General features: G+C 37.6%; 1 protein-coding gene across 1 annotated transcript in view; it reads right to left on the reverse strand.

The window, feature by feature from the left end:
- Positions 1-8,062: 8,062 nt before the first annotated feature.
- The window catches only part of LOC137028602 (CXADR-like membrane protein), a 76,086-nt gene continuing 59,251 nt past the window's right edge, over positions 8,063-24,897 (reverse strand). Inside the window, exons 2-7 of the mRNA XM_067397605.1 lie at positions 23,381-23,538; positions 20,329-20,527; positions 18,086-18,253; positions 15,033-15,155; positions 11,905-12,046; positions 8,063-9,422 (exon numbers count right to left, since the gene is read on the reverse strand). Coding sequence (XP_067253706.1) covers positions 9,074-9,422; positions 11,905-12,046; positions 15,033-15,155; positions 18,086-18,253; positions 20,329-20,527; positions 23,381-23,538 — 1,139 coding nt within the window. The 3' untranslated portion in view covers positions 8,063-9,073. The remainder of the gene's footprint in view (positions 9,423-11,904; positions 12,047-15,032; positions 15,156-18,085; positions 18,254-20,328; positions 20,528-23,380; positions 23,539-24,897) is intronic.

Raw genomic sequence — 24,897 nt, forward strand, 5'->3', positions numbered from 1 at the left:
CGCAGCCGTGTTTCTACAGTAGCCCTAAAAGGACAAACTGCTCATTGCTTGACTGGCTATTCTCTGCTGTCTCAGACGACATCTTTGTCAACTTTTTTCTACTAAAAAATGTCAAAGATTGTAGAGGGATAATAAGAAGAGAGGTAACAAGAGAGACTTATTTTCCCTCTACTGTCTAATGTGCAAAGAGCAAAATAAGCTAGAATATGTCGTCACGCATGTCTATTTCTGGCAGGACTTTGTTGGGTGTCTCATAGAGGTCACAGGTAATGGATAAACAATCAATAATGTGCATAAGTCTGTAATGGGCTGCACAGCACAATGGATAAAGTGAGCCAGAATGGGCCTGGGGAAGTAACAATCTATAACGATTTGATTTCATTGCAAGTGTGTGGCATCTTTTTATAGTCATATGTATTACAATGCACATGTAAATAGATACTCTGTAAATAGATTTTGCTGAGCAGGTTCTGCAAGAAAGAAAGGGTGCTATGGTGCTCTGAGTGGTTGTTACACTCTTAAAAATAAAGGTTTCATAAGGGAGTGTTCACAGTGATGCCATTGCAAAACCATTTTTGGTTCCCCAAAGAATGTTTCAGTGAACAATTATTAAAAGAGCCATGAAGAACATTTTATTAATCTTTTTCCACTATAAAGAACCTTTTGTGCAATGGAAAGATTAAAATGGTGTTAAAAGGTTCTTTATGAAACCATTGATTCCATCAATTAACCTTTATTTATAAAGGTTGATTCACACCGCAACAAACACCAATAAACAAGCTGGCTGTTGGATTTAGAATTTTATGAAAGAAAACCCAACAGACACCGACGAACGCTGACTGAACATGTTCAGTTGGGTGAAAACAACAAACGCTGACCAATGCCAACAGACGCCAACTGGGGTAAAACACTGGTCCAACAAAACCCAACAAACGTGCTTGTTGGTGTTTGCCTGTGCGGTTTGAATTGGCCTTAAAGGAACACTCAATTTATTTATGAAAATAGGCTCATTTTCCAACTCCCCTAGAGTTAAACAGTTGCGTTTTACCGTTTTCAAATCCATTCAGCCGATCTCCGGGTCTGGTGGTACCACTTTTAGCATAGCTTAGCATAGTTCATTGAATCTGATTAGACCGTTAGCATCTTGTTCAAAAATAACCAAAGGGTTTCAATATTTTTCCTATTTAAAACTTGACTCTTCTGTAGTTACATTGTGTACTAAGACCAACGGAAAATGTAATATCATGTAATATCATCGAGCAATATCATTGCGCCTGCTGCACCCATGGTACGGCAGCAAAGTTCCTTGATTATTACGCCAGAATGAGAGTACAGTTCCTAGCCATATCAGCCATATCGCAACTTTTCATTTTCCGTGGGTCTTAGTACACAATGTAACTACAGAAGAGTCCATTTTAAATAGGAAAAATATTGAAACTCTTTGGTAATTTTTGAGCGAGATGCTAACGGTCTAATCAGATTCAATAAACTATGCTAAGCTATGCTAAAAGTGGTATCGCCAGACCCGGAGATTGGCGGAATGGATTCGAAAACGGTAAAACTCAAGTGTTTAACTCTAGGGGAGTTGGAAAATGAGCCTATTTTCAAAAAAAGTTGAGTGTTCCTTTAAGAGTGTAGGTGGTTACTTACTGGCAAAGCCAAAAGAGAATAAAAAACACAAGTCTAATCACTTAGACAAGTAATTATGAAAGCCTGTGTAAAAAATGTAATTGTAATAATGGTGAATAAAATGAGAAATACATAAATTGCAATTGTGAGACATATAGCCAAAAAACGAAGGCACAATTATGAAACATAAAGTTGCATTGAGAGATATAAAGTCAGATTATGTAGACATAAAATCTCAATTAAGATAAAAAAAAAAATCTAAAAAACTACCTTTTTTATTCTGAGCTGGAAACTGGCTTCCATAAGAAACACCATACTTCTCTTCAATAATTCATTCATCTTTGGGCCATCTTGAGTCTGTACTACATCAACATGCATTGCTTACAGATCAAAAGATGGATGGATCAAGTGCCTGAAAAAACCCTGAAAGGTATATGTACAAGTCAACTTCCATCCTTTAAAAATCATTGTCATGACGCATCAACCTTGAGAAAGACTCTCTAGGGTGAAGCCAAGGAAATGTCTTTTACTGCCGCCGATATAACGTTTGACCAAAGCATGCTGTCCTTGAGTTGCTGGCAATCTTAATGAGGTCAAAGGAACTACATGCTATATCCCAGTGAATTAATCATTTGAATTAGCAATGCCTCTGAATGATGATGACTTCAACTATGTGCTGAACTATGTGGTTTTGTTCGGTATATAATGTGGGTAATTGAGCAAACAGAAGAGTTGATAACTGCTACTCCTGCTAGGTCTTTCACCACAGAGCCAGCAAGATTTATAGGCCATGATATAGTTAGTACAAGGACAAAAATGTGTCACTAAACCATGTGACTTCCATTCTATGAGGTCTGATCAGCTTAAAATGATCTTACTTAGCTGAGGATTCAACCGCTTAATGGGATACAGTCAAAACCAACACAAATATTAAACATCGGCTAAAAGAACCCCACAGGAAAAGGTCCTTTTTCAATGAATTTGTCAATAAGGATGTACATGTTAAGTTAAGAACCTTACACTCAATTCAAATATTCAGTAAGTCATATGCATGTGTACGAAGGATAACAATACATGGAGGACTTCAGGATGATCTCAGCATCCATGTAAACCCATAGTGCTCATAGTGAAGGTCAGATAGACTGATTTCAGACAAATCTGATATCTGAATCTGCCTCGGAAAACGCTGCAGCTCTAGTTCCCTCTGCAGTGTCCTCTAAATACAACAGCTCAATGGTTAATCAATCCCTACAGGCTGCCTGCCTCTATGGTTGGAATCGACATGGTTTCACATGTTCCCTTTGGCTGTAAACCTCCAAAGCTGTTTCGTGGACACTTACCACACTGAGAGGTCATCGTAGACCCCAAACTAGGCTGAAAAATATGTGCTGAGCGCATGTTTATTTACAGATCTACTAAAAGCATTTAATTAAATAGTCAGCTAATGAGGTTTTGGCAGTCCTCTGGAGCATTTGCTGTAATTGCTCGCAATCTAATTTCAGCAGATTGCTTGCTCTTCTGCAAGCACAGAATGTTTGGACGCCCTGCAGATTTAATAAAGCTGCAGAGATTGAAATGTCTTCAAAGATAACAGGAAAAAAAAACAATTTAGAGGATTTATTCTTCTGCTTTTTTTTTTTTTTTTTTTTGGTGTTCAGAAATGTGATTATAAATGGAAGATGTGTGAAATAGATGTTTGATGGGTTTAAGCAGAAGTCGTTGAACTTTGTCATTTCAGACAAATTAGTGGATAAACGTCCTGTGGAGCTCAGATGTCAACATGATTGACAAAATGACTGACATTTAAGACCTGTGCCAACTTCAACACAGCTGTTTGTTTGTTTGTTTGTTTGTTTGTTTGTTTGTTTCAAAATCAACCTTAATGTGACAAAACTGATTAGATATTGAACGTCTGGAACAGTGTGTCTTACCTGTGATGTTTCCGCGAGCTGAACGGGGAGAAGCAGGTTTTGCTCCGCCGGGTGGAGATGCTCCTGGACGGGCTGCCGTCCTCCGTCGGTTCCTCCACATTTAGCTGCGGTATGATCTGGCCGCCAACTGTACAAGCCATTTTCCTCGACTGCTCATGTAAATTGCATCTAACCTCCCTTCAGAAGGAAAGTTCGCCTCAGGACGCAATGTGGACGGGAGGTGCTGTTTGCGGATCTGGACATGGGGCTGGACTGCAGGGGCTGGGAAACTGGAGAACTGATTCGAATGATTTGTGATTTCAAGAAGTGACACCTCACGTACGAGATCATGCTGAATCGGTGCTTCTTATTTGAAGAGTCCTGTGTGATACGAGCAAGATAATACTAATTGTATTACTTTTCCCCATATACGCTCAAAAATTATTTTGTCTCAGCGCTTTAAAGCGTTGTCCGATTCGTAAACGAATCGTTCATGTAATTCGGATCTTTTCAATGATTCAGTTGAATCGGTTCACAAAACCGGTCGGCTTCTCTTTCGGACACGTTTGACTATTTATCCAACTGATGATCGTGAACTATTTAACTTTCTCAGCCAAGAAATGAAAATTAGTAAATGAATTATAGCAAAATATATGCTCTACATTTTTATGAACTGAATCATGTCTGCAACAACAGACCTGTAGGACAAGTGAAATATTTTGAACGCCGGTTCTTTGAACGAATTATTTGACTTCCAACGTTGTCCTCTTGACTTAGAGGTTGTGCACCTGTAATCCCCAGCGAATTAAATACAAATATTATGTCTGTTTTTTTTTGTTTGTTTGTTTGTTTTTGTTGTTGTTGTTGTTTGTTTTTTTTTTTTTTTTTTTTGGTAGCTTAGCTGGGTCCAAACTAATATGTTAAATTACTTTAGATAGACTCAGGAATGAATTCAGTCTAAAGAATGCACTAGTGACAGGTGGTAGCCTATTGCAGGATGAATTGTCAATATTTCAAACCATTTTCCTAATAGAGAGTGACTGAATATAGTCTGCTAAAGGCTGAGTTTGATAATAGAAGCCTACTAATTCTAGCCATGGACTAAGATCCACAAAACTCAAATTCTGAACTCATGTGCTCTTCCTGAACCGAATATAAAAACACACAAGCAGGGTTACATATAAGCTATTAGACTAGCTATAAATGGTCTTTCCTTCTCACATGCTCATGTTTTATTTAAGGACTACTGTTGATTTTCATTCGGTGCAGGTAATGGCGCACTTTGGCCAGTAGAGGGCACAATTGCATTAACTGTGGCATCCCGAGCTCATCTTATTGTTACTAGTGAGGAACAAAGAGGACAGAAATGGATTTGAGATATTTTAGAACTGTGATCGGTTTTAAAATAATGGATTATATATTTTTTTGTTTTTTTGTGCAGGAAATCTGGGTTAGCCTTCTGTGAAGAGCTTTGTGAGGTGCTAACAGGCTCTGCATGAAACAGGCCTGAATCACAATGAGACTGAGAACAATTACACCACAATGGAGGGATTAAGGAATGAATAATTAACTTCTTTTATTCTTTTTCCTCATTCTTAGCCAAGACACCGGATTACTCCAAAAACTTGATTCAAACTTAGGCCTACTCGACTCTCAACTTTTTTGAGCAGTCAGGAACACAGATGGATCACAGGAAATACATTTTTCCATAAACAGGGGAGGTTGGGGTAAGATGATCAAAGTTGGAGTTTTTATTTTAAAGAAAATAGATAAATTAGACCCTTGGGTCCCACCCGATTTGACCCCACAGGCATGTTGTTACTAGTGTTATTATTTGTATAATTATTGTAATTATTAGGGTTATTATTCAGTATTTCCATGAATAAGAAGTACATTTCAGACATCTTTGCTTTTATTAAAATCTAAAGATTAGTTGAGTGAAATAATTAGGGGTAATCATACCCTTCTTTGTGCTATAACAACTAAATTAGCAAATGTTTCTATTTATTTCCTATAATCACACATTGGCTGATGCATCATCCTGCTCATGCTAAGTTATTTCTAAATGTGTTAAAATTTAAAAGTAAATCTACATTGTTCATAAGAGGAGCATCCTCCCACATCCTACTAACATGTCAAGGGCCATCTTTGTACATCTTTGAATTTGGATTTTGATCCATCCACAAAGACAAAAGGCGGAAAACTGAATAGAAAATGACAGTTTTCATTGGCTTGCCATTGAATGCTTTATTACAAACCAAAGGAAAATCATTAAGATACTGTACAAATATACAATTGAAATTAAATGAAATATGTACAAGGTCTTTTGTCATTTGTCCAATCAAACAATAGCCATCTTAAAAATAAAAAAAATCTGAGCGACAGAGGGAATGGTTCATGGTTTCCTTACTCATGCAGTCGAAACACCAGACTGACCAAACAAAACTACTGTATACAGCTGCACAAGTGCAAAGTCATCGACAACAATGAGTTCATTCAATGTTTATTCGGTGTAATGAAAGTTGACGTATAAATACAAAAGGTATTTTTTACATTAGTAACATTTTAAACAAAAATTCGTAGTATATAATGTACTGATAGTAGCACTGAGCCAAAATACTTGTCTTTCTCTAGCTATCGTTGTCATGCAGGTCCATTGCCAATAGTGTTTAGATGCACATTCTCTCAAGCAATTGTATGCAGGGTGTTTAACATTAGAGCTCAGCATTCAAACTGTTCAGCCGTGACTGACCGAACACAAACTCAACTGAACCATGCGTCTCGGCACATATCAACAGCAGACTCGGCCGTACAGGAACAGCGGGTTGCGAGGAAGTACTTCGACTAATATTACCTACTTCATTTCCTCACGTTCCCTGCGTGCGGAAAGAGACTTCAAAGCCGGGGAATCGACCGGGCTGTGGGTTGAAGCTAAATCAATGGAACTGTGTGCACTGTCTTTTGCACTGGCCTTAAGAATTGTGAAGGATTGGATTTAGATAAATAAGGTCAGCCGTTGGTTCCTTTACCTCTGCAGCATTGACATCTAAGTCTTGTTCCATGCAGAGACGGTTATTCCCTGGTTATCCGGCAAGAAGACATTGTTCTATCCTTAAGGGTGACCTGTCACTTTAAATATTTTCTGACATCTTGTTCGTCCATCTAATTCATTTCTGAAGACGTAAAAAAGAGGGGAGGAATTCATGTTATGGCCCCCTGCTGTTTACTAATGGGGACTCGAAAAGCATTTATGCAGCTGATTCTGGGTCTCTGAGCATTAGAATTCATCAAACATTAAATATAAGAGGGGAAAACAACTGAAAAACAGAGAAAATATATTTGCAATGGCATTAGAGTAACCGGAATACAACTATGATACAAAAATGATTAATATATATATATATATATATATATATATATATATATATATATATATATATATATATATATATATATATATATATATATATATATAAATCTGCACCCAAGAATTTAAAGCTTCTAAGCTACTGCAGTTACAATGTTGTGTATTTTGCTAAAATAGCAAAAAATCAAATTAATCTTAAAATAAAAAGGTTGAAAAGAGGAAAAAAGCACAAAATAGCCAGCTGTACAACACATTCAAAGCTCATTCGCAGGCCCAGATAAAATCTGCAAACTTTTCTTTTTTTTTGTCACATTTTCTGAATTGATTTTTTTTTTAAGAAAACGATTTAAACATGACCAAATGTCTTAAACTGAGCAGAAAGCACTACATTCCTATTGGCAGATGAAAGCATTAGCAACTTAGCCATAATATTTAATAATAATAAAAAAGGGTAATGTAGAACAGTGGCCTAAGCAAACTTCCAAAAGAGGCACAGGATGATTTAAATATATTTAAAATGAAATCTAGTTAAAATGCTAAACACACACACACACACACACACACACACACACAAAGAACGTAAACTGAAATTTTATTTTTCCCTCTAAATAACTGTTGTTTTTGTTGCAGAACATATTTTATTGAAGAATTTTATATCTTCTTGAATCACAATATGAATCGTTGTTGATTAATTCAACTGAACATATCAACACTTTTAATTTTAATAAAACATTTCAAAACAAGTAGTGTTGTCAAACGATTAATTGCATCCAAAATAAGTGTATTTACATAGTATATGTGTACTATGTATATTTATTATGTATATATTAATACACACATATGTATATAAATAATATAATTTATATTATATATAAATATTTTGTATATAAATATATTTTTGTTAAATATATACATGCATGTGTGTTTATATAGACATAATAAATATACACAGTACACACACATATTATGTAAACAAACTTTTATTTTGGATTCAATTAATCTCGTTTAATCGTTTGACAGCACTACAAACGATCAGAAATAGCTTTAAATTGTGTTGGATAATTGGGGGCCTTAGAGTCAAAAAAGTTTGAAATCTGTAGAACTAGTGCTTTCCACGAAGTCAGATTGTGTGTGGGCTAATTGTCGGTTTCATCCTAATCGGTTAGACACTTCAGATCTAAATAAACCAGCACTGAATAAGCCTGACCCAACCTCATCATACTTGCATCCAATGGGATGCACCAACCAGACATCTGATTTCAATTGCAAATACCAGGAGCCAAAGCCGAGCCAAACCATTTCCCCATTGAGACAATCAACCTCATTACTGAAGATACTGTATGCATTATCCTGAAGAATGTGAGTGAATGATTTAAAGGGATTGTGCACACACGTCACGAATGCTGTTAGATACTTTAACTGAAATATATTTATATGGAATTCCTATAAATACCTGTTATATATGGAATACGTCTATTCATATGGAATACTTATAGCTCTAATGAGGAACAAATTTACTGTCATTGTTTATATCGTAGTGTGTTGATTTCTCCTCGTTCTGGGCCAATCGTAGAGTCTGCGCCCAGCAGGTGACCTGCCATTGGCTGTTGAGGTGTGATACCTGCTGGGCTGCCTGGCAAATGCTGATTGGCTGAGGAATTGAGTGGCAGATGTGAATCCTCATAGGGGCGGACGAGCAGGTGCCGGAAAGAGTCCGCTTATGTGAGTTTCTCCTCCAGTCCTGTAGCTGTCAGATCAAACCCAGCGAGGACAGGAAGTGTGTGGTCAGGTAGACAGGTTGTCTGTCTGGGTAAAGGTAGAGCTGAATCTCTGTTCATATCTGCCTCTTTTGTTTGCTCAAACCACCATAACAAAACAAGGCACAACCCTCACATCCAAACCCCCCTTTTTTACCCTTTAAAAATACATACACTCCACGAGGGGTCTCATTCCACTTCAGTGTGCACATAAAAACAACAAAAGCATTTATTTTCCAACAGAGTCGAACGTGTTGAAACAAAAGGCCTGACCACCTGGGTTTTCCGCAGGGAATGGGAAATCCTTTGGGAATGGTCCTGATACCAGATGTGGGAGTTGATGCTCGCTGCGGTGAGTGTATTTATCTGTTTGTGTGTGTGTGTGTTTATGTGTGTTTTTTTTTTTATTCCTACACAGTCTGGAATGCCTTGGTTTGCGCGGGGATCATCACCGGTGTGGCGCCCATCCTCACCAGGTTTCCTGGGTTGAGCTTTGCCGGGCTGGGTTTGGGGCTACTGCTGGGCTCAGGAGGTTTGGGGACTACATGGTTGTACGGCGGTGGTACTGAAGGAAAGTTTTCGGGCTGCCCGCTTTCTTTAAGGGCAGCCACCACGGGCAGTCGCGGCCTGGGCCCACGGGGGGCGCTGTTGTGCACCATAGATTGAGTGGAGGAGGCTCCAGAGCGAGAACTACCAGAGCGAGAGGAGGAGAGAGAGTTTGGCTTCACCAGTTTGGCTTTGGGAGCTTCTGCATCTTCCCTAAAACATAAAGAGAGAGATTGAGATTCTTCATCCTAAAGAGTTAGTTCTCCCCCAAAAATGAAAATTCTGTCATTAATTACTCACCCTCATGTCATTCCACACCCGTAAGACCTCATCTTCGGAACACAAATTAAGATATTTTTGATAAAATCCAGTGGCTCAGTAAGGCCTCCATTGACAAGATAATTAACAGTTTCAAATGCCCAGAAAGCTACTAAAGACATATTTAAAACAGTTCATGTGACTACAGTGGTTCGACCTTAATGTTATGAAGTGACGAGAATACTTTTTGTGCGCCCAAATAAAAAAAACTTTATTCAACAATATCTAGTGATGGGCAATTTCAAAACACTGCTTCATGAAGCTTCGAAGCTTTACGAATCTTTTGTTTCGAATCAAACTGCCAAAGTCACGTGATTTCAGTAAACGAGGCTTCGTAACATCATAAGTGTTTCGAAACGTTTCGAAATTTCAATGGTTCACGTGACTTGTGCATAAAGTTGTTATTTTGGCGCACAAAAAGTATTCTTGTCGCTTCATAACATTAAGGTTGAACCACTGTAGTCACAGTTTTAAATATGTTTTCCGTAGCTTTCTGGGCGTTTGAAAGTGTTAATTATCTTGCTGTCAATGCAGGCCTCACTGAGCCATCGGATTTTATAAAAAAATATATCTTAATTTGTGTTCCAAAGATGTACGAAGGTCTTACGGGTGTGGAACGACATGAGGGTGAGTGATAAATGACAGAATTTTCATTTTTGAGTGAACTAACCCTTTAAGGGCTTTTCACACTGTGCTTAACCCCAGGTTATCGTCGTTCTAAACACCGCTTTAACATTTCACATTTGTAATTTAGAAGCAGGGTTAGCACCACTTTTGCGGTGTTAACCCCGCATTGTGGTGCCAGACTTGTACAGTGTGAAACGACAGCTAGACGCTGAGCAACAGACAACCAATCGCGTGCCTCATATTCATATACTTAGGACAATCACATTGTATATAAACAGTAAATTCAGTGTTTGAGAGGAAAAATGTCAAATGCTGACAGAAAACGTGGCATTTCATTCTTATCTTTATAGTCCAAAATGTCCATTCAGTATAAACTCGATAGTACAGTCAGCAATACGAGGATGTGTAATGCTAGAGCTATGTAAACGGGTCACGTGCTGCGTTCATCCAATCAATGACACTGACGCTGCAAATATGCAAACCCATGTTAACCCATGGTTTAGAAATGTACAGTGTGAAACGTCAGCTAATGAATATCCAGGATTAATTTTTAACCCCAGGTAAATAATGAGCAGTGTGAAAAGTGAAGCAAGATAACCCAGGATTCCGTGTACTCGGGGTTTAGAATGACCCAGGGTTAATGTTTTCAAGTGTGAAAAGCCCTTTAGTGTGTTATACACAAAGGGCCAGCAAATGTCTGTGCCAAACTGGAAGTGTTATTATTCAGACAGCTAGCTATAAACATGTCAACTCCCTCAGAAAGATTATTTTTCAAACTGTTGCTACTCCAGGACAGTAGCTGCCCTGAAACAACTAAGTTCTCGCTATAACATCCATTTGTGGGAATGCTAAGAATGCAATGCAAACTTGTGTTTGCAAATAAACTGTTCAAAGTAACTCATTTCAGAAAACAATGTAATTTTTTTTCGTCTTTTTTTTTTCAAGTTCAAGAATGTTGGTAACCCAACAGTTTCTGTTCCCATTTTTTTTTTTTTTTGTCCACAATGGAAGTCAATGAGAACCAAAACTCTTTGGTTACCAGCATTCTTAAATGTATGAGAGTGAGTAAATGATTTTCACTTTGGGTGAAATATTCCATTCACTAAAATATATTTATGTAAATGAATATGAAAAATCTATTTTAACAATATATTTTTGACTACTTTTTTGTATATAAATTTAAAAATATATCTGAAAATATATTTTTGCCATATGAGTTTAGCAACTAGCTAGAAACATTTCTGTTCAACAATTTACAGTGGGTGCATTTCAATCCTAAATGCTTTTTTTTTTTTTTTATTTGTGCTATATCTACTAAAATTTCAACAGAGTTTGTGTAGCTAGAAGAATTTGCATTCACAAACACGCAAAAGAGTATGTTTAGGGCCTAAATGAACTTTACATTTTATAAAATGTTTTGATAAAGTTACTAAAGCATAAAGACACTCAAATACCTTTAAACTCTTCAGGCTAATAGCTAACAAATCTAGGGAAAGTGACTTCTGCATCTCTGGAACCATATGTATCTCTTTAACCTCAACAAGAGAAGTGTATGTGTGTATCTCGCTGTCGTTTGCATAGTTAATGCTCACTCATCCTCCAAACTTGCATAATTCATCCTGACACCCACAAATTAGCCTAGACATGAATGCAAGTCAACAAAGAGAAATAGAGCTGCTAGACATTATAAATGATGTCAGGCTGTAATTTGCAATTACTTTCTATGTGCTATATAAAGATTTTCTTTTACCTTATTTCATTGGGCGCTTCCTCCTCCTCATATTTCTTCTTCTCTTTCTTGCGGAAAACAAGCCAGACGATGAGGATGATGAGGAGAACGCCGAAGGACACGCCCACCACGGCACCAGCCACCACGCCCATTCCACGGACATCTGCAAAGGAGTAGACACATCACAGCTGTTTCCATTTTATAATACGTTATGGTGTATGCTAAGGTAAGCTTCACTGTTATTATTGTCAAGTCAAGTCACATTTATTTATACAAAGTTCTGTCATGAAACTCTAGATGGCACAGGCTGATAGGTCCTTAACTCAATGCTTGCAATCACATCATTCTCTGTAGGGACAGCTGACTGGTTCCTGCTCTATCAGTAGCCAATGTGCTTGCTGCTCAACCTTCAAATACTGGTCAGCATTTGCTTTAGCAGTGCAGCATGCTTCAGAAACCCTCCATCGTCCCCAGCTCCACCTGTATGTGTAATTCATGTAAGCCATATTGTACAGCAGCGGCAATAACCAACAGAAGCAGCAGCAGCAGCGTAGCAGATCTATTCCACCAAGACCAAACATATCAACATTGTTATATCCATTACCAAGCCAAATACTCCTAGAGTTGTCGTGATAGAAATATAGTGCTTTAACAATACAGATCGTTCACAGTGATAAACAATAAAATAACAGCATTAATTTTGCAAAGTTCTTCAATTATGAAACAAATACCTTAATACCAGAAATACCAGAAACTTAAAGGTGGACTCAGTAGAATTTCAAATACACTATTTGGAAGTTAGTCGGGCCGACACCAACAACAAACGCGTAACCAATCAGTATTAAGGGGGCGTATGACAGTCAAGGAGAGAGAACGAGAACGAGGGAAATTTGAAAATAAGAAAAAAAAAAAAACTGCAGAACGAGAGAGGGACACAATACAAAAGAGCTCAAAAGAATATCACTGGAATGAAGGTTTATGACTGGGCAAGCGCTTTAGAACCCACGTTTATATTAAAGGGGTGGTTGAGTGTTTTTTTTTTCTAGGATTGATTGTGTTTTTGGGGCACAGTTTAACATGTCTGAATGCTTAATGTCATATTTTTCATATATTTTACCTTTATTCTACACCTCTGTATCCATTAAATAAATGGCGTATCCATTAAGTAAATAATGGCGTCTATATTGCTGTATCAAATTGAGCCCGAATCAGACCCAGATGAAGAGGGTAAAGCAGACCTCTGCAATCACAGCTTTTAAAGGACGTTTATGAATGGTATTTCATTTTGTATTTGTGTCAAAGTGTTTAGATATGCTGTCACTGCTGTTTGTTAGCTTTAAATATACAGTTTTATCCTGATTAAAGCTTTACTGTAGCTGAATACATGACTGAGTAGTCACGTTTTTGTAAAGGTAGCGTTTAATTTATAGCATGAACAAATGTTTGTGAACAGGTGTTTGAAGAATTAGCTAACTGGCTAGCGAAGCAAAAACGTGTTGGTCTTTGTTTACATCCTTGATGCAACCAAAAAATAGCAACAGAACTAACGTTATACATTTAAAAGACATGTACAAACAATAAAATGTACTTACAGTTTGAAGCCAATAAACAGCAGCTTCTGATTTTAAAGTGGGAACGGCTTCATCTTTCAGTAAAAGCCTAGCTTTGTGCAAATCCAGCATTAAACTCGTGTAGATTCTGGAAGCTGTCTTCAGCACCGCATCCAGTGTAGAAAATATCCCTGATTATAATGGGTTCTATTATCTTTTGACGCGTCGCGCCGCTCGCGTCCGGTGTACACAACTCTTCCGCTTTCATTATACTGCACAACATGGCCTCGCCCACTTTGTTGCGTGTTCCCGGGGGCGTTTTTTTGAAGGGTTTATAATGTCACCAACCCGGGAAGAAGCTCGTTGTAGTCCAAACCGGTCGTTTTTGTAGGCATTAAACTGCCATAACTTTAAAAGACAATATCTCCGTTTGCATTGAACTTTCAGCGCTGTAACTTTGCAGATACTGTTTATGCTCAAGCAGCAACATTACACACTAACTAAAGTTAAAAAAGTGAAATCGTATTGAACCACCCCTTTAAAAAAGCTTTCCAGCACTGGAGAGAGCTAAGTGGGAAAACCTGAAAACAGACACATAAAACAAAGTTTTCATGCTCAGAATAGACCAACAAACAGCCCGTAACAAGCAGCCCCTCTGCATTGCAGATACCTGAAGGATTGTAACTCACCATGAGAATACTCCAGCAAACAGCACAGCATTAATCAACCTACCACACTCACTACGCTCCTTCCTTTAATAATATGCCATTTTTTGCATGAATACATTTTTTTCTTTCCACCTCATAATTAATTATTTCTTCTAATTCCATCATCTGATATTTAATTATGCAGCAGAGCGGTTTGAGAAAGGTTTGGAGGAAGGAATTAAACCAATGAACACTGTGTTTAAAAAAAAGGACAATTTCTTTATTTGGATGTTAAATAGTGCTGAAAGATCGCACTGCATAGCAGAATTGGTCAGGATCTCACCGCCATTTTCACAAAAATACTGTGGGTTGCGATACAGCAATGACTTGTGCTGACAGTAATTCAATTATGTGTTGGAAGCAAGAAGAAAACAGCAAAGCAAAACAAAAAAAGGGCTAGGAATAGGAATTTATGGTTTTGCATAAACCTTTGTATCTATCAAACAGAAACACTGGTCGAGTTCAAAATAACTACAAAATACAACTCATACTACATTGTGTCATGCAGCATGTATACTGTTCATAATATGCAAATTTTCCATTTTCAGTTTGGCAAACAAAGCAGCAGAAAATTGGTGACATCTCCTTCTTGGATTTTTTTTTTTAAAAACACAGCCAAAAGTTAACTTTTTTTTTTGACAAATTAGCTTACAAATTCAATTTGCATATTTATTTTCAAGGTAATGGATTACTGCATGTCACTCGCTAAATTAAACATGAAGCACAGTGAGGTAATGTGCTAACAGTGTAGCATAATACTGTTTAAAGCATTTATCAATGCATACTATGCACTATTTTTAGAAAACAGTAGGAAGTTGGCACAGTATGCAGTAAGATGTACAGTATGCTAATATACCATTCTTAATGTATCCATACACACACAGATACTTACAGTGAACTTTGACCTCTAATGTGCAGTTTTCTTCTCCGACATCATTGCTGGCGGTGCATTTATAGACACCCGCACTTTCCCTCGTCAGATTTTTCAGCGTAACAATCTCAGGGTTCTTCAGATCTTTAGACAAAAACACAAAGTTACTTTGATATGTTAATAGTTTACACAGTATTGCACTGCATCCAACCAGACACATGACATTAACAATAAATCCTATTTCCTCCACAATAATCTCACATTCATTTGTTGGCTGCTGGGTAGCCCCGCACTTATTGCCACCAAGGCTGCACTTATTTGATGCACTTTTCTACTTGAATATAATTTTTAAAATGTAATTTATTCATGTGATGCAAAGCTGAATTTTCTCCATTACTCCAGTCTTCAGGGTCACATGTTCCTTTAGAAATCATTCTAATATGTTGATTTGGTGCTTGTTACTGTCTCGTGTTCCCCTGTCTTGTTTTTAAGGATTATTATTTTAAAGTGTACTGTTGTTCCTATTGTTTCTGCTGTTTTACTTCCTGTGATTAGTTCCTGTTTCCTTTGTTTCCATGTCGCTCTCGTTTGTTTCCAAAGTTACTCTTGTTAGTCACCATAACAGCAACTCATTACACACACCTGTTTCTTTTGTCTTGTTATCTTGTGTATTTATACCCAGTGTGTCTCTTGCTCTTTGTCTGGTGTTGTCCTTAATGGATGTTATGAGCACATTTGTTTTAGTTTTGTTCCTCCCATGTCTGGAATATCCTGTTTTCTGTCTGGATTTACTTTTGTTGTTTTGTTTAAATAAATGTGTCTACTGCATTGGGATCCAGTGCTCCCTCGTTGTTACTAAAAAAGCCACGTCACATTGCTCAAGAAACATTTCTTATTATTATCAATGTTGAAAACAGGTGTGCTGCTTAATATTTTTTTGAAAACCATGGCTGTGTCTGAAATCGCCCCCTTTACCCTTAAATAAACATTATTTGAGGGAACAGCCATTTGTAGTGGCGTCCAAAACCATCGAGTGCACTCATTCAATCCCATAATGCACAACAATAATGAGTATACAGCTGATGTACACTCAATGGCTAGAGAATAACCATAATGCATTGCGAGGGTTGCCAGAAGATGGCGACCGCAACTATTTTTCCAAACGGCTGGTCAAATGTGGGTACAGCGTAATATCATGCAGTTATAAATTCCTTTTTAATTGATTATTAAATTATATACATGCTAGTTTCCATGACAGAGTTCGATTTCGAACACAGCTCATGACACATTTTTTTGTCCAGGATTCGTTGATTAATAGAAATATCAAAACAACAGCAATTGTTTGAAATATTAGATTTTTTTTTAACAATGTAAAAACCTTTTTGATCAATTTAATGTATCCTTGCTGAATAAAAGTATTAATTTATTTTAAAAAAAATAAAAAATCCTACTGACTCGAAACATTTGAACGGCAGTGTAGCTGTATATGAAATATCAAATATGTTCTAATTAGCTGTGATTGTGTCATGACAAGAAATAAAAATCAAGCATTAAACAAAATGTTGCTTTATTTGGCTGATTAGGACACAGTGTCACACTTCAAGCTTCAAGTACTAAACCTAAATACTTGTAATCTCTGGTTAGTGTTGATTTCATTGAAACCTCATTTCTGACATGAAACAACCCCTGAAAGTGTTCAGTTGAATGAACAGAGCATGCTCTGCACAATTCTCCATAAAGGCTGATGAAGGGTAGAGAGCGCATTACATTACACATACGTCACATCTCCTATCCGATCTCATAAGAGGGGCTAATTGAGGAGGTAGTGAAGCATGTGGGGTAAAAAGTGCTGATGGAATTGATGTAAATTTAATTTGAGAATGCTTGCGGTGTTAAATTGGCCCTGTAGTGTCTTCATCTATTTTCTGCTCCTCCAGAGAGGAGGTGTCCACATGATTTACTCGCCACGCTTGGAAGATAAACTTAACGCTGCATTTTCTTTCTTCTCACAAAAGCAGTATTGAAGGGGTCGGAGCAGAGCGAGTCAGTTTAGCGTTTAAAAACCTGAGCAACAGGTTACAGTCAGAAGATCATCTTACATCACATTCTCTAAATATGGCAGATTCTCTCCATAATTATTAGTTTTAATTATCACTATTAAAGTTTCATTTTGCTTAAAGGTGAAGTATGTAAGAATATTTTATTTTAAAATACATTCTTGTGTCTGCGCCAATAGCCTAGTGGTTAGTTTGCCGACATATGACACAAATGAGGTCCTTTGGATACTGTAACAGGCGGAGCCAGAGGGTGTTTAGCCACTGTGGGACCACCATGACTGACACGTTATAGTTGAAAAGACATTCAGCTTTGGGTACAGGAGTCTTCAAAACTTAAACAGGTCATGAACATGATCAGGGCATTGTGATACAACATGCTACAATACAACATCATGTGTAGCAAAGGCAAGCTAATAAGATCTGTGCATGTAAACCTCACTCCCCTGGCCTCAAGATGTGCGATAGCGACTGACGCTAGAGATTGCGGTCTTTAGCGTCCTTGTTAACGTGCCCGCCTCCCATGCCAGAGACAACGGTTCGAATCCTGCTCGAAGAGGGTCGAGTAGGACCAGTTACATTTGATTCTGTGACCCGGATGGGAATGAGGTATGGGGGGGTGTAAGCGGAGGCAAGCTAGTAATAGCTGTGCATGTAAACCTCACTCCCCTGGCCTCAAGATGCACGCTAGAGACTGCAGTCCTTGTTAGCGCGCCTGCCTCCCATGCCAGAGTCGCCAAATCCCACTCGAGAAGGACCAGTTACTCAAGACACATAGCAACACAGCTAAAAGTAGTCCTAATATGTTGGACCTATTATTGAAAGTAGCCTACTTTTACCAATTGAGACATGCAACCTTATGAGCTGTATTTGTGATATTTGAGTTGGGGCTGGCAGTGGCATTTGCAAAATGTGCTGCATTTTTGTAATTCTGCTAGGTGCCACTAGTGTTGCAGAAACTCCATACTTCATCTTTAAAGACGTAAACAATAAAATGCTATTACTTTTCAAAGAGCTCACCTATGAGGGCCAGAGGTGGGAGCTTGCCAACATATTTCCCCTTGTCCAAGACTCTCTCCCATTTGTAGCTGATCGGGTCAGAACCATCTGTTGACTTGCAGCTCAGTCTGACATCACTTCCTTCTAGCAGACGACCCTCCATCCAACAGCGTGGTTTGGATGGCTTCACTGCATGTTGCAAAACAGACAAAACACACATGGTAAGGTAAACATTGCATCATGGTATGAGTTATCTTATATTGTTATATAGGTATTTTAGCAAAGAATTTGTTTATATATAACAGTTTTGGATAATGCAATTAATTTTATATCACAATACAGGTATCTTAGCTAGAAAATTAACAAAAAATGGCTCTATATGTTATTGGGTTAGTTCACCAAAATGAAAATTCTGTCATTAATTACTCACTGTCATGTTGTTCCAAACCTGTAAGACTTTTGTTCTCTCTTTTGGAACACACATGAAGATCTTTTTTAATGAAATCTGAGAGATTTCTGTTCCTCCACAACTGACACTTTGACGCTTCAAAAAGTTCATAAAAAGATCGCAAAAGTAATCCATAAGAATTGAGTGGTTTAGTCCGAATATTCAGAAGAGACACGATTGCTTTATATGCTGAACAGATTTAATTTAGGCTTTTATTACAGTTGTGGTTTGCTGGTGGTTTGACAAACGAGAACCAATGAGGTTCATTCTTGTGTGTTGCGCAGCACGTTTGAGTTTCCGGAAGAGATTTGTTCTCATGCATCAAGCAGTTTGGTTAAGCTTCTGTTTATGTTCTCCAAACAATGTTTATATGTGAATAAAAGCCTAAATTAAATCTGTTTATCATATAAAGTGATTGAGTCTCTTCAGAAAATTTGGACTAAACCGCTCAGATTTCATTTAAAATATCTTCATTTGTGTTCCGAAGACTAAGTCTTGTGGGTTTGGAACAACATGAGGGTGAGTAAATGATGACTGAATTTTCATCTTTGGGTGAACTGTCCCTTTAAATAATTTAATTTCATATCACAATATATGTGTTTTAGCTGAAAATTCACCAAATCATTGGCTTATATATTAAATAACCAGGTAGTAATGCATATCTTTGGATAATCGAGTTAAATAAATATTTTACAAATAAAAGGTATTCCATCTGGACATCTTCAGTTGATTATTTGCTTTTTAATTCAGTTGATTAATTAATAAATAATTTAAAAAATCATAATATCATAATATAATATTTATAACAAATCTTGTGCTTAAAAGCTGAAACACTTTTAAAAAGTTTAAAGATTAAAAACAGTAAAACTAATTTTGGGACGAGCAGTTTAATGTATGTAAGTAAAACCAGATCTGTACACTCACACATGCACTTTTAGCCTTTTTGCATCATTCCCCATTTAGATCTGTTTTTCCTCACATCATGAACCTTTTAAAACTCAGCGTGATGCCAGCGAGCTCTATAACATGAATCTGTAAAACAACCCGTTCACCATTCGGTCCTGCCCACCCCGGCCATCAGCATCTGCTCCTGCCGCCTCTATCTGCTGAGCCAGGACAATTCTGCCCCGGCACTCACGGGGGGGGATGCAATTACAGCCGCTGAGTGGGATGCAGGTCCCCTCCATCTCTAGACTCTGTCAGGATCACTTACTGCGCATAGAGTAAGCTGCAGTTGCATCCTTTGCCAAGCCATTATCTTTGTGTTGAACAAGACAAATGCTAATGTTTGCCCCTCGGAATCGAACGTGTCGTTTGAAAGCTACGGATCATTTGTACAAATGCATGTGTAAATTTGTGGTGCTCTTAAATGTCTTCATACAGCTGGCGAAGCAGTTAAAATGGAATGAGGGAGTATAGAAAGAAACATTGGGGGGAATCAGACATATAATGTTTCTATGCAGGAAGAAGTGTTTATTCAACACGTACTCATAATAATACATGTTGAATGAGTAACTAAGACTGATTTATGTGTATTGGAAGTTCAACATAATGTGCCCTATAAATTATGTAGATATATACACGTTTTTTTCTTCCATGCTGTCATGCATAACGTGTCGTTCTTATTGTCACACAGTCGCCGAATGTCATTTCACGCCAAGACTGAGGCACAACTGGCGCACTATGCCCAGTGACAACATCCTGGTGCTATTTTTGTACCCCTTACTCCATGACATAAGCATCTGTCATGTCTTTATCGTTCCCCAGGCCTACAAGGGGAGTTAATTAAAGCCAAGCCGCAGGGCCAAAGACTCACAGAGCACGATGAGTTTGACTGTGTTCCAGTAGTACTTCCCGCCGTTCTTGACCTTGCAGATGTATTCTCCGGAGTCGGTGAGCGAGAGGTCACTGATCATGAGCGAAGCATCACCCTTCAGATAGTCGCCCGCTAGGGACAGCCGCACATCTTCGCTCTCGTTGGGGGCGTAGATCCGACCCCCAAAATACGTGATCAACTAGTGAAAGAGGAAACATTCAGCGAATTAATAAATACTGCTTTGATTAAGCTTTTGAAACTCTATGAGCTACAGGGGAAATCCAGTGAGGGTTGAGTCACGCCTGCAGTAGGAGTCTGCTAAACTCTGATGTCACTGTGAATCAGGCCTTTGTTCACTTGGTTATATTTGTCTTTCGGTGTCCCTGATACTCAACTTCATTTTGTGAAGGAGTGCTAAAGCTATTCTGCTGCACTTTTCACTGATAAAATGGTCACACTTTAGATCAGGGTCTAATTCTCACTATTATCTATTGACTACGACTTTTGCCTCAATAAACTCCAAATTACTGCTTATTAATACTTAGTAAGGTAGTTGTTAAGTTTAGGTATTGGGTTGGATTAAAGGGTTAGTTCACCCAAAAATGAAATTTCTGTACTCGCCCTCATGTTGTTCTAAACCAGTAAGACCTTCGTTCATCTTCAGCACACAAATTAAGTTATTTTTGATGAAATCCGAGGGTTTCTGAACAAAACATACGCAGCAACGTCACATCTGATGTGATTTTTACTTTGTTTTTGCACACAAAAAGTATTCACGTCATTCCATAATGTTAAGGTTGAACCACTGTAGTTACATGGACTATTTAAGTCAATTGCTACTAAGGCTGCAACAACGAATCGATAAAATCGATAAAATTCGATTACTAAAAGAGTTGGCAAGGAATTTCATTATCGATTCGTTGTCTCGCGCGACTATAACGCCTCTCAATAAGACGCGGAGATGTTTGAGTATAAAAAAGCGCAGTTGAGCGCGAAGCAGAGCGGAGCAAAAATAAATAGATAAATAGCAGAGCGGAGGTAGAGGAAAGACCATCGGAGAGTAAGCAAGTTTGTGAATATTTTTAAAAAACAAGGAAAAACAAAATAACAGCGATCCCTCTGTCATTCAGTGTTATTGTGGCTACGTTCAGTGCTCGTGACACGCAAGACGCTTCGCTATGGAAACATTAAAGGCAAACGTTCTAAAATAACAGTCGCCTTAAAAAAAAACTATAAAATATTTTAAACTCACGCTCGAAAGGGTGAATATTAATCAAACAACAAAAGACAGAGAAAATCACTCACTGCTCTTTAGCTTTAGGATTTATTATATACTAAATATATTTAATCCATAAGGAATGTTGTATGCAAGTTGTTATAAAGAATGCATATATCATTCATTGAAAAGAAGACATTGTGTTCTTCTTTAGGAGAAGTGGTTTTATTTAATTATAAGACAATATTTTTTTATGTCACAACAGTTAAATCTGTGTCTGTATTGCATGTTCAAATTTTAATATTATTCATATTAATAGGTTAATACAGTATAAGTTGAAAATCACAACTTTTTATTTTCTGTCGGTCTTAGTACACGATTTAACTACAGAAGAGTCAAGTTTTAAATAGGAAAAATATCAAAACTCTTTGGTCATTTTTAAGCGCGATGCTAACGGTCTAATCAGATTCAATGAACTATGCTAAGCTATGCTAAAAGTGGTACCACCAGAACCGGAGATCGGCTGAATGGATTTGAAAACGGTAAAACTCAACTGTTTAGGGGAGTTGGAAAATGAGCCTATTTTCAAAAAAAGTGGAGTGTTCCTTTAATGCATTACACTTTAACTAAACCCGTTAGATTTAGTCAACTAAAATCTTTTGATATTTAGTCAGCTACTAAAACAATTTAAATGACTAAAACATGATTAAAACTGAATGGCATTTTAGTCAAAAGACTATGACTAAAACTAAATAAAAATTTGCTGTCAAAATTAACACTGATCTGTTGTCATGTATTTATTCTGTGCTTTGTCCCATATCGGTTACTGTTGACAAATATATTTGGGAGTGATTGAGTGAGTGAGTGTAGAGAAGAAGTTCTACCTTTCAAACAAATCCTGTTAAGTTTTCTGAATTGATTTTTTTTTCTTTATTTAAAAAAAAAAAAAAAAAAAAGATGTATTGTTGTGACAGCTCAGGTCCCTTTAAACAAAAATCTTTTTGTGCACTTTATTTAAAAAAAAAAAAAAAAAAAAAAAAAAATATATATATATATATATATATATATATATATATATATATATATATATATATATATATATATATATATATATATATATATATATATATATATATATATATATACAGTATATATATTTGGCAGATGTAAAGCATACATGTGTATGTTTTCTGTTTTTGAATAAAAGGTTGGAAATTAATGTTTAATTCATCACCCCTGATTCATCGATTAATCGTAAAAAATAATCGACAGATTAATCGATTATTGAAATAATCGTTAGTTGCAGCCCTAATTGCTACCGTCAACATTCTTAAAAATATCTTCTTTTGTGTTCAACAGAAGAAACTCATACAGGTTTGGAACAACATGAAGGTGAGTAAATGATGACAAAATTTTCATTTTTCCTTTAAAGGGCTACATGCCATTTAGAAAAATAGCTCTGAAATTATACGTTCAATCGGCAAAAGGTTTGGCCCCTTCTTGTCAGATATATTGTGTCAGGAAGGACCTCAGGGAGCAGCTTGAGCCATGGCCAGATTAAAATGTAAAACTTGTCCTCGGGCCAATTGCACATCATTAGGTCATAAAAGTAATTGTTGGGGGTGATACGAGGCAAACCAGTGACATATTAAAAGCGAGCAGTTTTTACAGTTCTGATTGCAGCACCAGTTGATGGTGCAGTTTACAGAAAGAAAACCCTTCCCATCATCGCAGCAAAAAAGCACTGCACTGCAGATCAGGCACTGTGGCGAACAGCGAAGGCCAGCATCAGCAGCGCAATGTCGCAGTGGCAGGAGATCAGACGCACACACTCACCACTGTCTGCCGGGAGCTGGATTTATGCAGCATCCATTCAATGTCCAGCAGGGAGATGTCGGCTTGCCACAGTTGATGGTGGCAAGGCAGTGTGGCATTGTCTCCGACCACCCTCTTCATCTCCGTCTGGCCATTTGCCTGAAGCACACTCAGCAATACTGTGGAGAGAGAGACAAAGAGAGAGAGGAGGAAGCGTTAAGGCCCGATGCCAGGGAGAAGTTATAGAACGGAAGGGCTTTAGTTGGCTTTACTGCAGGATGCAGAGGTAGACTGGGGGTTTTAGATAGGGGCATCAGGGATATCATGCGACTGATCCACTGCGCTCACACACACGGGCGCAGCGGCACGGCTCTCATCCGGAGTACAGAGGAGATGATTCAGGCTAGAGGCCAGAGGCTCCATGGAGACAATCACTGTTATATTCTCAGATAAATTCCTGGAATTGGACAATGGTTTAACAGCTAAGAGGCCACTTTTCATACTGAATAGGAAATCATCTCAATAACGCAAGGGAGGGAATGGACTATTAGCGATTGCTGGAGATGAGGAAGGCCGTGCTTCTGAATTTATTGAGGTTGAAGCATTTTTTCTTTTAAGTCGTTACATTTTTTTATTTAAAGGATTATTTCACTTCTGAATTAAAATTTCCTGATAATTTACTCACCCCCATGTCATCCAAGATGTTTGTCTTTCTTTCATTCTTCAGTCAAAAAGAAATTAAAGTTTTTGAGGAAAACAATCCAGGATTTTTCTCCATATAGTGGACTTCAGCGGGGTACAAGGGGTTGAAGGTCCAAATTTTGCAGCTTCAAAAGGCTCTACATGATCCCAGATGAGGAATAAGGGTCTTATCTAGTGAAATTGTGTTCATTGTTAAAGGTGCTATCAAATTGAAAATTGAATTTACCTCGGCATAGTTGAATAACAAGAGTTCAGTACATGGAAATTACATACAGTGTCAAACTCCATTGTTTCCTCCTTCTTATATAAATCTCATTTGTTTAAAAGACCTCAGAAGAACAGCCGAATCTCAACATAACACTGACTGTTACGTAACAGTCGAGATCATTAATATGTATGACCCCAATATTTGCATATGCCAGCCCATGTTTCCAACATTATGAAAGGCATTACACAAGGGCAGCCAGTATTAACATCTGGATCTGTGCACAGCTGAATCATCAGACAAGGTAAGCAAGCAAGGACAACAGCGAAAAATGGCAGATGGAGCAATAATAACTGACATGATCCATGATAACATGATATTTTTTGTGATATTTGTAAATTGTCTTTCTAAATGTTTCATTAGCATGTTGCTAATGTACTGTTAAATGTGGTTAAAGTTACCATCGTTTATTACTGTACTCATGGAGACAAGAGCCGTCGCTATTTTCATTTTTAAACACTTGAAGTCTGTATAATTCATAAACACAACTTCATTCTTTATAAATCTCTCCAACAGTGTAGCATTAGCCGTTAGCCACGGAGCACAGCCTCAGACTCATTCAGAATCAAAT

The sequence above is a fragment of the Chanodichthys erythropterus genome, chromosome 10 (genome assembly GCF_024489055.1).
Source record: "Chanodichthys erythropterus isolate Z2021 chromosome 10, ASM2448905v1, whole genome shotgun sequence".
Taxonomy (NCBI): Eukaryota; Metazoa; Chordata; class Actinopteri; order Cypriniformes; family Xenocyprididae; genus Chanodichthys; species Chanodichthys erythropterus.